The sequence below is a fragment of the Vipera berus genome (assembly GCF_964194415.1).
Source record: "Vipera berus genome assembly, chromosome: 1".
Taxonomy (NCBI): Eukaryota; Metazoa; Chordata; class Lepidosauria; order Squamata; family Viperidae; genus Vipera; species Vipera berus.
The window spans coordinates 294798182-294810624 of NC_138202.1; the positions used below are offsets into that span (position 1 = coordinate 294798182).

Consider the following 12443-nt stretch of genomic DNA (forward strand, 5'->3'; position numbering starts at 1 on the left):
AACTGTCTTGAATGCATTTGGGTCAAAATAAAAGGGGAGGGAAATGACATTGCCATAGGTGTATACTTTAGGCCACCCAACCAAGAGAGGAAGTAGATGAACGTTTTGCTAGTCAACTATGTAGGAAGCACATCACAATAGTAATGGGGGACTTTAACTACCCTGAAATCAACTGGGAGACAAACTCTGCACCAAGTGGAAGATCAAACAGATTCATGACAATTTTCCATAATTTTTTATTTTTATTTTAATAATATTTATATACCGCCCTTCTCCCAAAGGACTAATTGTGGGGTAGACTACTAGATCCTCCCTAGGTCACACTCCAACATTATAATAATTACATTATACCAGCTCTCACCAAAATCTAAACTTAAATCTAGGGCTTGATTTCTAAATTTTACATCACTGAGTTCTTCTACATATGTATGGCTTTTTTTCCACTCTAATAAAGCCAATGAATATTAACTCCTGAGGGTTTTTGCTGTTATCTAGACCTGAATGCAGGGCCGAATTTCAGGAAAAATACTGTAGAGATTTAAGGCCAGGTCTGATATTTTAGACAAAGGAAGCAAGTCACATTTCATCCTGGATGATAAGTGATTCACAGAAAACAAGGAGCCTATATAATTAAAATGTAATATTGTATAGATGCTTTTATTTTTATATTTTTCTTATTTTCAAAGAGAATTATCAAAAGCTTTCCATAAGAATATTGTTAAGATGGCAAAACCTGACATTTGGAATTACTGACAGTACGCACCTTGAGATCTCTATGAATGAAATCCTTAGAATGAATATAATCCACTCCTTCAACTATTTGCTGAAATAGAATTTCTATAGAATCATCTTTACAAGATAAAATTTCCTTTTGTTGAGTTATCCAATCCGCTAGATTTCCCTTTTCACATAATTCCATTTGAATGAAGAGGCAGTGAAATTGCCCTGAGCTGTTAAGAATTTAAAATAAAAAAGTCAATAATATTAAAACTATTCACCTCCTAATTGCTTTACGGACATCAGAGGTAGGTCTTTGCATGGATCTAACCATTTTGTTTATTTATGGGGTTAAAATACAGCTGAAAGCTCCTGACATAACTAACATGTTTCAAGTAAAGCTCTGAGCTATCAGGAAAAGCCAGTTTCTATACTTATGCCAAAGGATGACAGAAAGGCCAATTTAATTTGGATAAAAATTAGTGACTCACATACAGAAAATATCCAATAAAATTATTTGCTCTTAAAGGCTAAATAAATGCAGGCACTCGATAGAGATTTTTTTTTCTTCTGCAGCCTGCACCTCCATGACCAAAATTGTTTCTATTCTTGCAGCCTTCCAGAACCTTGGCAAGGTCCTAGGACAGTGGTGGTGAACCTAAGGCACGTGTTGCAGAGGCAGCACTTAGAGCCCTCTCTGTGGGTTCATGCACTGTTGCCCCAGGCCACCTCCCACCGCATCTCCCTCATCAGCAGCTCCCCCAGAGGAGAGTTGCCCCCGAGTGCGGCCTGCATGGAGCAGCGCAACCAAGGACGTGGCAGCCGGGCAGCAGGGACAAGACTCCACCCTCACTCCCCGGAGGCCGTGGCTGCCATGGCACTGCTGGGCTGCCTGGGCTATCTACGGCAGGCCGTGAAAGCAGTGGGTGGCCCTGAGGGCGGCGGGGGGGGGAAGAGAGGGCAGGTTTTTGAGCACTCAGTCTCTAAAAGGTTTGCCATCACTGTGCTAGGACATATAATAATTTGAGTGGGCCTGGTGCCAGAATATGAGGATGTAGTCAATAAGTGGTTATTGTTTGGTTGTATTAATGCTCTAATTTATTATTACTATATTGTTATAAGAACAACCATCGCTTACAGCCTTGTTGGGTTGAAGTGTTTTAAAATAAACCCTGATACAGAAATGTTAACAATTTGACTCTGTGATATTGCTCCATGCCAACTTTACTTTTTTATTTTAGCTTGCTTTGTAATAAAAGGTAAGATAAGGTAAAGGTAAAGGTTCCCCCGCACATGCGTGCTAGTCGTTTCCGACTCTAGGGGCCGGTGCTCATCTCCGTTTCATAGCCGAAGAGCCAGCGCTTGTCCGAGGACGTCTCCGTGGTCATGTGGCCGGCATGACTAGACGCCAAAGGCACACGGAACGCTGTTACCTTCCCACCGTAGTGGTCCCTATTTTTCTACTTGCATTTTTACGTGCTTTCGAACTGCTAGGTGGGCAGAAGCTGGGACGAGTAACAGGCGCTCACTCTGTTACGCGGCACTCGGGATTCGACCCGCCAAACTGCCGACCTTCTGATCGACAAGCTCAGCGTTCTAACCCACTGAGCCACCGCGTCCCTTAAAGGTAAGATACTTTCTACCTATTTATGTTCAGCATGTTGTATGCATTTACGACTGCAATATATAAGTCTGAATGGAATAAATCGAGTGGAATATGCCCAGTAACTGTTAAGCTAACTAAGCATAAAAAAACAGATATACAAAATGTTTTCTTTAAAAAAAAAATACACGTTATGTAATGATGAAATTACCTGCTTTCACTGGCATCAGGAAACTGGAAAATATCTTGTCCAAGCCAACAATAATAATATCGAACAATGTGCGGGTGATCAAGTGTTGCCAAGGCTTTTACTTCTCGTTCTCCATTGTCTTTTTCCCTGTTATGGTTAAGGCAAAATAAACAACCCTAATAATAGCAATAATAAAAAACCTTGTTGTTAACAATTGGTCCAAAAGCAGAATTATTTCCAGAAGCAGCTGTTTACAAGATTAATTAACTACAGGTTTTTTTATAAAAAGGAACAAGAATCAAATTTGGAATTCTGCAACTGTGTCAGAAGGTACACTGCAGATAATAAAATCATAAAAGAGGAAATCTGAAAAATTAATGATGCACCTGTTTTACTTTAATATAGGAAATGTTCTAATGTAAAAATTAGACTTAACAACAAGAGCATATAGAAATTCATATATTAGACAAAGAATATATCCCTAATCTATTCTTGTCTGTTTTGCCTAGTTCATATAACAAAATCAAGTCACACAGAAATCTCCCTCTAACTCAGGGGTTCCCAACCAGAGGTGCTCACACCTCCTAGGGGTGCAAAACAATATTCCAGGGCAGGGGTGTCAAACTACCAGCCTGCGGGCAGGACGCATCATCAGGAAACTGCGCCCACCCCATTGCCTGCAATGGAGTAAAAAGCTCCGATACGTAGCATGACGTCACGAGTTTAACATGTCTGTTCCAGGGGATGCAAAAACTTGGGTTTTCAAAATTATAGTGTATATGCATAATTCATTGCCGTCATTTCAAACTTTTGTAAGGGGTGCAAGAATATATTAGAAGCATTCTAGGGGTGCGGGGTATAGAAAAGGTTGGGAACCACTGCTCTAACTCTACTTTTTACTATGTAGTTGATGTCCCTAATAGACAAAGCACAAGAAAGAAAAATAAAATGTTTCCATTACAATTTTGAAACTTTTCTGGTGGGACTAGTAGTTTTTCACTAGTGGTAGACAAACAAGTCATGTTTTACATACCTAAGTATTTTCAAAGCACAGCAAAATGATATAGGACTCACATCTGTCCTTATTCTACATCTGAATCTCAATACAACAGTAACTCAGTCTTCTACACATAAAACCTGAAAGTCTCTCAAATAAGTGATTTGTAGTGATGTATTCAAAGTGCATGCTATATAGTCATTAGGATTCTACCAAAACTGTTTCAAAGCTCTGTTAGAACTTCTCTGTTCACGAGTAGTCAATGTAAGACTTAAGTATGACATATACAGATAGTCCTCATTTAACAATCATTCATTTAATAATGGTTAGAAGTTATGATCCCCTTTATGGATTACTGCCTTGTCACGGCGAAGGGGCTTGCATAAATCAATGAAGCTATGAGCTTTGCTATGCAGGGCCACCCAAGACAGACAGTTCACAGCAGAGAGTTCTGACAGAATGTAATCCACTGGAGAAGGAAATGGCAACCCACTCCAGTATTTTTGTCATGAAAACCCCATGGACAGTACCAAAAGGCAAAAAGATATGAAGCTGGAAGATGAATGCCTCAGGTCGGAAGGTGTCCAATATGCTACTGGGGAAGAGCAGAGGGAAAGAATGAAGCGACTGGGCCAAAGCCGAAAGGATGCTCAGCTGTGGATGTATCTGGTGGTGAAAGGAAAGTCCAATGCTGTAAAGATTTTTTCTCCATAGGAACCTGGAATGTAAGATCCATGAATCAAGGAAAGCTGGACGTGGTCAAACAAGAGATGACAAGACTGAACATCGACATCTTAGGAATCAGCGAACTAAAATGGACAGGAATGGGTGAATTTAATTTAGATGACCATCAGGTATACTACTGCGAGCAAGTAACCCTGAGAAAAAATGGAGTAGCCTTCATAGTCAATAAAAGAGTAGGAAAAGCAATACTGGGATACAATCTTCAAAATGACAGAATGATCTCAGTTCGAATCCAACGCAAACCATTCAATATCACAGTAGTCCAAGTCTATGCCCCAACCACAAGTGCTGAAGAGGATGAAATTGACCGGTTCTATGAAGCCCTACAGCATCTTATAAAACTAACACCAAAAAATGATGTCCTTATCATCATGGGGGATTGGAATGCTAAAGTAGGAAGCCAAAAGATAACCGGAATAACAGGCAAGTTTGGCCTTGGAGTACAAAATGAAGCAGGGCACAGGCTGATAGAATTTTGTCAAGAGAATACGATGGTCATAGCAAACACTCTTTTCCAACAACCCAAGAGATGTCTCTACACATGGACATCACCAGACGGCCAACAAAGAAATCAGATTGACTATGTGCTCTTCAGCCAAAGATGGAGAAGCTCTATACAGTCAGTAAAAACAAGAACAGGAGCTGACTGTGGCTCAGATCATGAGCTTCTTGTTGCAAAATTTAGGCTTAAATTGAAGAAAGTAGGGAAAAGCATTAGGCCACTCAGATATGAACTAAATCTTATCCCTGATGAATACACAGTAGAGGTGACAAATAGATTTAAGGAATTAGATTTGATAGACAGAGTGCCTGAAGAATTATGGACGAAGGTTCGCAACATTGTACAAGAGGTAACAACTAAAACCATCCCCCAAAAAAAGAAATGCAAGAAAGCAAAATGGCTGTCTGAGGAAGCTTTGCAAATAGCTGAGGAAAGAAGGGAAGCAAAAGGCAAGGGAGAAAAAGAAAGATACACCCAATTGAATGCAGAATTGCAGAGAATAGCTAGAAAAGGTAAGAATGCCTTCTTAAATGAACAGTGCAAAGAAATAGAAGAAAATAATAGAATAGGGAGGACCAGAGATCTCTTCAAGAAAATTGGAGATATGAAGGGAACGTTTCACGCAAAGATGGGCATGATAAAGGACCAAAATGGCAGGGACCTAACAGAGGCTACACTCAATTTGCCAGCAAATTTGGAAAACTCAACAATGGCTACAGGATTGGAAAAGATCAGTTTACCTTCCAATTCCAAAGAAAGGCAATGCCAAAGAATGTTCAAACTATCGCACCATTGCACTCATTTCACATGCTAGTAAAGTTATGCTTAAAATCCTACAAGCTAGACTCCAGCAGTATGTGGACCAAGAACTACCAGAAGTACAGGCATGATTTCGAAGAGGCAGAGGAACTAGAGATCAAATTGCCAACTTACGTTGGATCATGGAGAAAGCTAGGGAGTTCCAGAAAAACATCTACTTCTGCTTCATTGGCTATGCTAAAGCCTTTGATTGTGTGGATCTTAACAAACTGTGGTAACTTCTTAAAGAGATGGGCGTACCAGACCATCTTATTTGTCTCTTGAGAAACCTATGTGTGGGCCAAGAAGCAACAGTGAGAACTAGACACGGAACCACTGATTGGTTCAAAATTGGGAAAGGAGTCCGACAAGGCTGTATACTGTCGCCCTGCCTATTTAACTTATATGCAGAGCACATCATGAGAAAGGCAGGATTAGAGGAATCAAAACTTGGAGTTAAGATTGCCGGAAGAAATATCAGCAACCTAAGATATGCAGATGATACCACTCTAATGGCAGAAAGTGAAGAAGAACTAAAGAGCCTCTTGTTGCGGGTGAAGAAGGAGAGTGCAAAACTTGGGTTGAAACTTAACATTTAAGAAAACCAAGATCATGGCATCTGGCCCTCTCAATTCCTGGCAAATAGATGGGGAAGAAATGGAGGTAGTGACAGATTTTATTTTCCTGGGCTCCAAGATCACCGCAGATGGGGACTGCAGCCAAGAAATTAAAAGACGCTTGCTCCTCGGGAGGAAAGCAATGTCAAATCTAGACAGCACACAAAAAAGCAGAGACATCACCCTGTCAATAAAAGTGCATATAGTCAAGGCTATGGTCTTCCCAGTTGCAACGTATGGCAGTGAAAGTTGGACCATAAAAAAGGCTGAGCGCCAAAGAATTGAGGCCTTTGAACTATGGTGCTGGAGAAGACTCCTGCGAGTCCCTTGGACTGCAAGTCGATCAAACCGGTCAGTCCTAGAGGAAATCAACCCTGACTGCTCTTTAGAAGGCCAGATCCTGAAGTTGAAACTCAAATACTTTGGCCACCTAATGAGAAGGAAGGAGTCACTGGAGAAGAGCCTAATGCTGGGAAAGATTGACGGCAATAGAAGAAGGGGACGACAGAGAATGAGGTGGCTGGATGGAGTCACTGAAGCAGTAGGCGTGAGCTTAAATGGACTCCAGAAGATGGTAGAGGACAGGAAGGCCTGGAGGAACGTTGTCCAGTGGGTCGCGATGGGTCGGACATGACTTCGCAACTAACAAAAAGAAGTTATGATGGTACTGTTTATAATGGGTCCTTGGACACACAATCAATGCAGAATCCCCATGGTCACATGATTGCGATCCCAGCACTTGGCAAACAGCTTGCACTTACAGCAGTTGCAGCATTCTGCAGTCATGTGATTGCCATTTGCAAGCTTCCTTCCCAGCTTCCAACACAGTCAGTGGGGAGGCTAGCAGGAGGTTAAAAATCATGATCACATGATGCCTCCCTTAATGACCATAACACTTAACCAATTTTCTGGTCTCTATTGTAGTTGTCGAGGTCTATCTGTAATGTTAATGTAGAAAATTCTATGTGTTTAAATGCTTTATAACAGTATAATTAAAATTAAAGGATGCACAGCATAGCTTACCCTGAAATTCGGATGCGTTTGATAGCACATAATCTATTATCAATGATATTCTTTGCCTTGAAAACATTTCCAAAGCCACCCAAACCAATATTCTCTATGTCTTCAAACTCTTCAAGAAATCTGTTTTAAAAACAATTTAAATTTAGAATGGCATATAGCAAATTGTTTGAAAATACTTACAGTACCAAAAGCATTAATATATATTTTTATAATATAAATATATAAAATCCTGCTACCTAGATCTACAACCAAGCAGACGTATTTGCTCACCTTCATCTTTACCAAGACATTTCAAGGTCTTGTTTTCAAACTTCTTATATAATATTCATATATCCCTGCCTTTCCATCTTAAAAGGGTCTAACAATTTTGAGGAATGTATAAAAAAGAATACAAATAATTTATGCAAAGGGAAAGGAAGCTTTTGCAAAGCATAATGGGTTGAGCGAAATCCCTTCTTTGAAGCATTAAAACAGCAGTAACCTCTGGAAGGCTCATCATGACCACTTCAAAATTTTTCTCCATGCAGGTGCCTAGACAAGAAACATTTCTGGTGGGATTGTAGGCGAAAAGGCTGTGCCTAAACAGGCATGACAACAACAACAAAACTCTTTCAAATTGCCATGCCTTTGGCTATATCCTTTTAGAACAATGTCAGCATTTTAAAAAATATGCCAGACAAAATTATTTTTATCTTCTGGATGCTTTTGAAAGGGATTCTAATCTATTGGTATTGTGGTAGTTCCATCTGCAGTTAAGTAACCCAGTAAGCCTACTATTGACTTCAGTGGTGTCTACTCCTGAAGATGTAAGTATTGGATCATCACCCTATGCACAATGATGGATGGTTTCCCGAACTGGTACAGCTATGGAAATAGCCTAACCAGATTAAACTTATGCTGTCCATTGTCAAGCAGTTCCAAATCAGAGAGTAGCTCTGAATTTATCTTAAGAATTAAGGGAAACAGCAGGTCTATTTGGTATAGAATATATTTGCAGATCTTCACTATAGCTTAACTGAATTTAAAACTACTATGGAAGCCGCATTAAAAATATCACTGGAGCAAAAGCAAAATTGGGGGGGGGGGAATGCCATCATGTCTGTTTTCCAGAACACCTCTGAAATAACACTAACACTATTAACATTAAAAAGAAAGTGGAACATTTGGACTGCCGGACTGGATGTTACACAACCAAGCAACTATTTTAACATGGCTTAAAGAATGGTTTTCCCCTTCATGGATTACTGCCTTGTCATGGCGAAGGGGCTTGCACAAATCAATGAAGCTATGAGCTATGCCGTGCAGGGCCACCCAAGACGGAAAGGTCATAGCAGAGAGTTCTGACAAAACGTGATCCACTGGAGAAGGAAATGGCAAACCACTCCAGTATCTTTGCCATGAAAACCCCATGGACAGTACCAAAAGGCAAAACGATATGACGCTGGAAGATGAGCCCCTCAGGTCGGAAGGCGTCCAATATGCTACTGGGGAAGAGCAGAGGGCTAGTACTAGTAGCGCCAGAAAGAATGAAGCGACTGGGCCAAAGCCGAAAGGACGCTCAGCTGTGAATATGTCTGGTGGTGAAAGGAAAGTCCGATGCTGTAAAGATTTTTTCTCCATAGGAACCTGGAATGTAAGATCCATGAATCAAGGAAAGCTGGACGTGGTCAAACAAGAGATGACAAGACTGAACATCGACATCTTAGGTATCAGCGAACTAAAATGGACAGGAATGGGTGAATTTAATTCAGATGACCATCAGGTATACTACTGCGGGCAAGAATCCCTCAGAAGAAATGGAGTAGCCTTCATGGTCAATAAAAGAGTAGGAAAAGCAATACTGGGATACAATCCTCAAAATGACAGAATGATCTCAGTTCGAATCCAAGGCAAACCATTCAATATCACAGTAGTCCACGTCTATGCCCCAACCACCAGTGCTGAAGAGGATGAAATTGACCGGTTCTATGAAGCCCTACAGCACCTTATAGAACTAACACCAAAAAATGATGTCCTTATCATCATGGGGGATTGGAATGCTAAAGTAGGAAGCCAAAAGATAACTGGAATAACAGGCAAGTTTGGCCTTGGAGTACAAAATGAAGCAGGGCACAGGCTGATAGAATTTTGTCAAGAGAATACGATGGTCATAGCAAACACTCTTTTCCAACAACCCAAGAGACGGCTCTACACATGGACATCACCAGACGGTCAACACAGAAATCAGATTGACTATATGCTCTGCAGCCAAAGATGGAGAAGCTCTATACAGTCGGTAAAAACAAGACCAGGAGCTGACTGTGGCTCAGACCATGAGCTTCTCCTTGCAAAGTTTAGGCTTAAACTGAAGAAAGTAGGGAAAAGCACTAGGCCACTCAGGTATGAATTAAATCATATCCCTGTTGAATATACAGTAGAGGTGACAAATAGATTTAAGGAATTAGATCTGATAGACAGAGTGCCTGAAGAACTATGGACAGAGGTTCGCGACATTGTACAACAGGTAGCAACCAAAACCATCCCAAAGAAAAAGAAATGCAAGAAAGCAAAATGGCTGTCTGAGGAAGCTTTGCAAATAGCTGAGGAAAGGAGGGAAGCGAAAGGCAAGGGAGAAAAACATAGATATGCCCAATTGAATGCAGAATTCCAGAGAATAGCTAGAAGAGATAAGAATGCCTTCTTAAATGAACAGTGCAAAGAAATAGAAGAAAACAATAGAATAGGGAGGACCAGAGATCTTTTCAAGAAAATTGGAGAGATGAAGGGAACGTTTAATGCAAAAATGGGCATGATAAAGGACCAAAATGGCAGGGACCTAACAGAGGCAGAAGAGATTAAGAAGAGGTGGCAAAATTACACAGAAGAACTATACAAGAATGAGCTTAACGTCCCAGATAATCTCAATGAGGTGGTCACTGACCTCGAGCCAGACATCCTAGAATGTGAGGTGAAGTGGGCCTTAGAAAAGCTGAGCAACAACAAAGCTAGTGGAGGTGACAGTATTCCAGCTGAGCTATTCAAAATCTTAAAAGACAGTGCAGTAAAAGTGCTACACTCAATTTGCCAGCAAATTTGGAAAACTCAACAGTGGCCACAGGATTGGAAAAGATCAGTTTACATTCCAATTCCAAAGAAAGGCAGTGCCAAAGAATGTTCAAACTATCGCACCATTGCACTCATTTCTCATGCTAGTAAAGTCATGCTTAAAATCCTACAAGCTAGACTTCAGCAGTATGTGGATCGAGAACTACCAGAAGTACAGGCAGGATTTCGAAGAGGCAGAGGAACTAGAGATCAAATTGCCAACATACGCTGGATCATGGAGGAAGCTAGGGAGTTCCAGAAAAACATCTACTTCTGCTTCATTGACTATGCTAAAGCCTTTGATTGTGTGGATCATAACAAACTGTGGCAAGTTCTTAAAGAGATGGGAGTACCAGACCATCTTATTTGTCTCTTGAGAAACCTATATGCGGGTCAAGAAGCAACAGTGAGAACTGGACACGGAACCACTGATTGGTTCAAAATTGGGAAAGGAGTCCGGCAAGGCTGTATACTGTCGCCCTGCCTATTTAACTTATATGCAGAGCACATCATGAGAAAGGCAGGGCTAGATGAATCAAAAGTTGGAATTAAGATTGCCGGAAGAAATATCAACAACCTAAGATACGCAGATGATACCACTCTAATGGCAGAAAGTGAAGAAGAAATAAAGAGCCTCTTGTTGCGGGTGAAGAAGGAAAGTGCAAAACTTGGGTTGAAACTTAACATTAAGAAAACCAAGATCATGGCATCTGGCCCTCTCAATTCTTGGCAAATAGATGGGGAAGAAATGGAGGTAGTGACAGATTTTGTTTTCCTGGGCTCCAAGATCACTGCAGATGGGGACTGTAGCCAAGAAATTAAAAGACGCTTGCTCCTGGGGAGGAAAGCCATGGCAAATCTAGACAGCACACTAAAAAGCAGAGACATCACCCTGTCAACAAAAGTGCGTATAGTCAAGGCTATGGTCTTCCCAGTTGCAATGTATGGCAGTGAAAGTTGGACCATAAGAAAGGCTGAGCGCCAAAGAATTGAGGCCTTTGAACTATGGTGCTGGAGAAGACTCCTGCGAGTCCCTTGGACTGCAAGGCGATCAAACCGGTCAGTCCTAGAGGAGATCAATCCTGACTGCTCTTTAGAAGGCCAGATCCTGAAGCTAAAACTCAAATACTTTGGCCACCTAATGAGAAGGAAGGACTCACTGGAGAAGAGCCTAATGCTGGGAAAGATCGAGGGCAATAGAAGAAGGGGACGACAGAGAATGAGGTGGCTGGATGGAGTCACTGAAGCAGTAGGCGTGAGCTTAAATGGACTCCAGAAGATGGTAGAAAACAGGAAGGCCTGGAGGAATGTTGTCCATAGGGTCGCGATGGGTCGGACACGACTTCGCAGCTAACAACAACAAAACTGGATGGCTTTCAACAATGGAAGCTTTTGCTTACCCAAATTTAATTAATTACGACAAAGTTGTGTCCTATAAAGGTATCTTGGACAATGAAGGAAAATTGAACGACAGACAAGATTTACAAGAACAAGGTATTGATCTATCATGGTGGCCATATTTGCAAATCCAAATGAGATATGAAAAGATGTTAAAACAACGGGATTTTATAAAGAACAGACAGAATTTGACCAGATACTGTTAAAAACAGATGAAAAGTTGATTAAGAAACTGTATAAATATGTGTTAAGCTTAAAGATGGAGGAAGAACAAGTAAAAGAAACAATGATAATGTGGGCAAAGAACTTTGGATATATCAGAATTAGAAAACTGGCAAAAGTTATGGGAAAGAAATGCTAATTAATGAAAGCAGTGGCATATAAAGAAAACTTATATAAAATGTTTTACAGGTGACATATGACACCAGTGAAATTAGCAAAAATGTTTAAATGTTTAAATGTTTAAAAATAATTCAAATAAGTGTTGGAAATGCAAACAAAGACCAGGTACTTATTACCATATCTGTTGGACATGCCCTGGCCTAAGGCAAAACGATTTTCGTTAAAAACACATTTATGGTTGGAGAAAATGACTAAAAAACAAATAGACTTTAATAGATATGTAACTTTGAATATATGTTAGCAAGAAGAAAACCATTAAGTGATTAATTAACATATTGTTTGTGGTAATTAACTACTACTCATTGTTTTTTTAAATACATGAACCCAGACATTATGCTGTTTGCTAAATATTGAGAATGTTATTTTAA

General features: G+C 40.4%; 1 protein-coding gene across 1 annotated transcript in view; it reads right to left on the bottom strand.

Annotated features, from left to right (window-relative positions):
* Nucleotides 1–12443, bottom strand: part of EIF2AK2 (eukaryotic translation initiation factor 2 alpha kinase 2) — a 36034-nt gene that overhangs the window by 5726 nt on the left and 17865 nt on the right. The window contains exons 10-12 of the mRNA XM_081331362.1: nt 7192–7311; nt 2532–2657; nt 764–950 (exon numbers count right to left, since the gene is read on the bottom strand). Coding sequence (XP_081187488.1) covers nt 764–950; nt 2532–2657; nt 7192–7311 — 433 coding nt within the window. The remainder of the gene's footprint in view (nt 1–763; nt 951–2531; nt 2658–7191; nt 7312–12443) is intronic.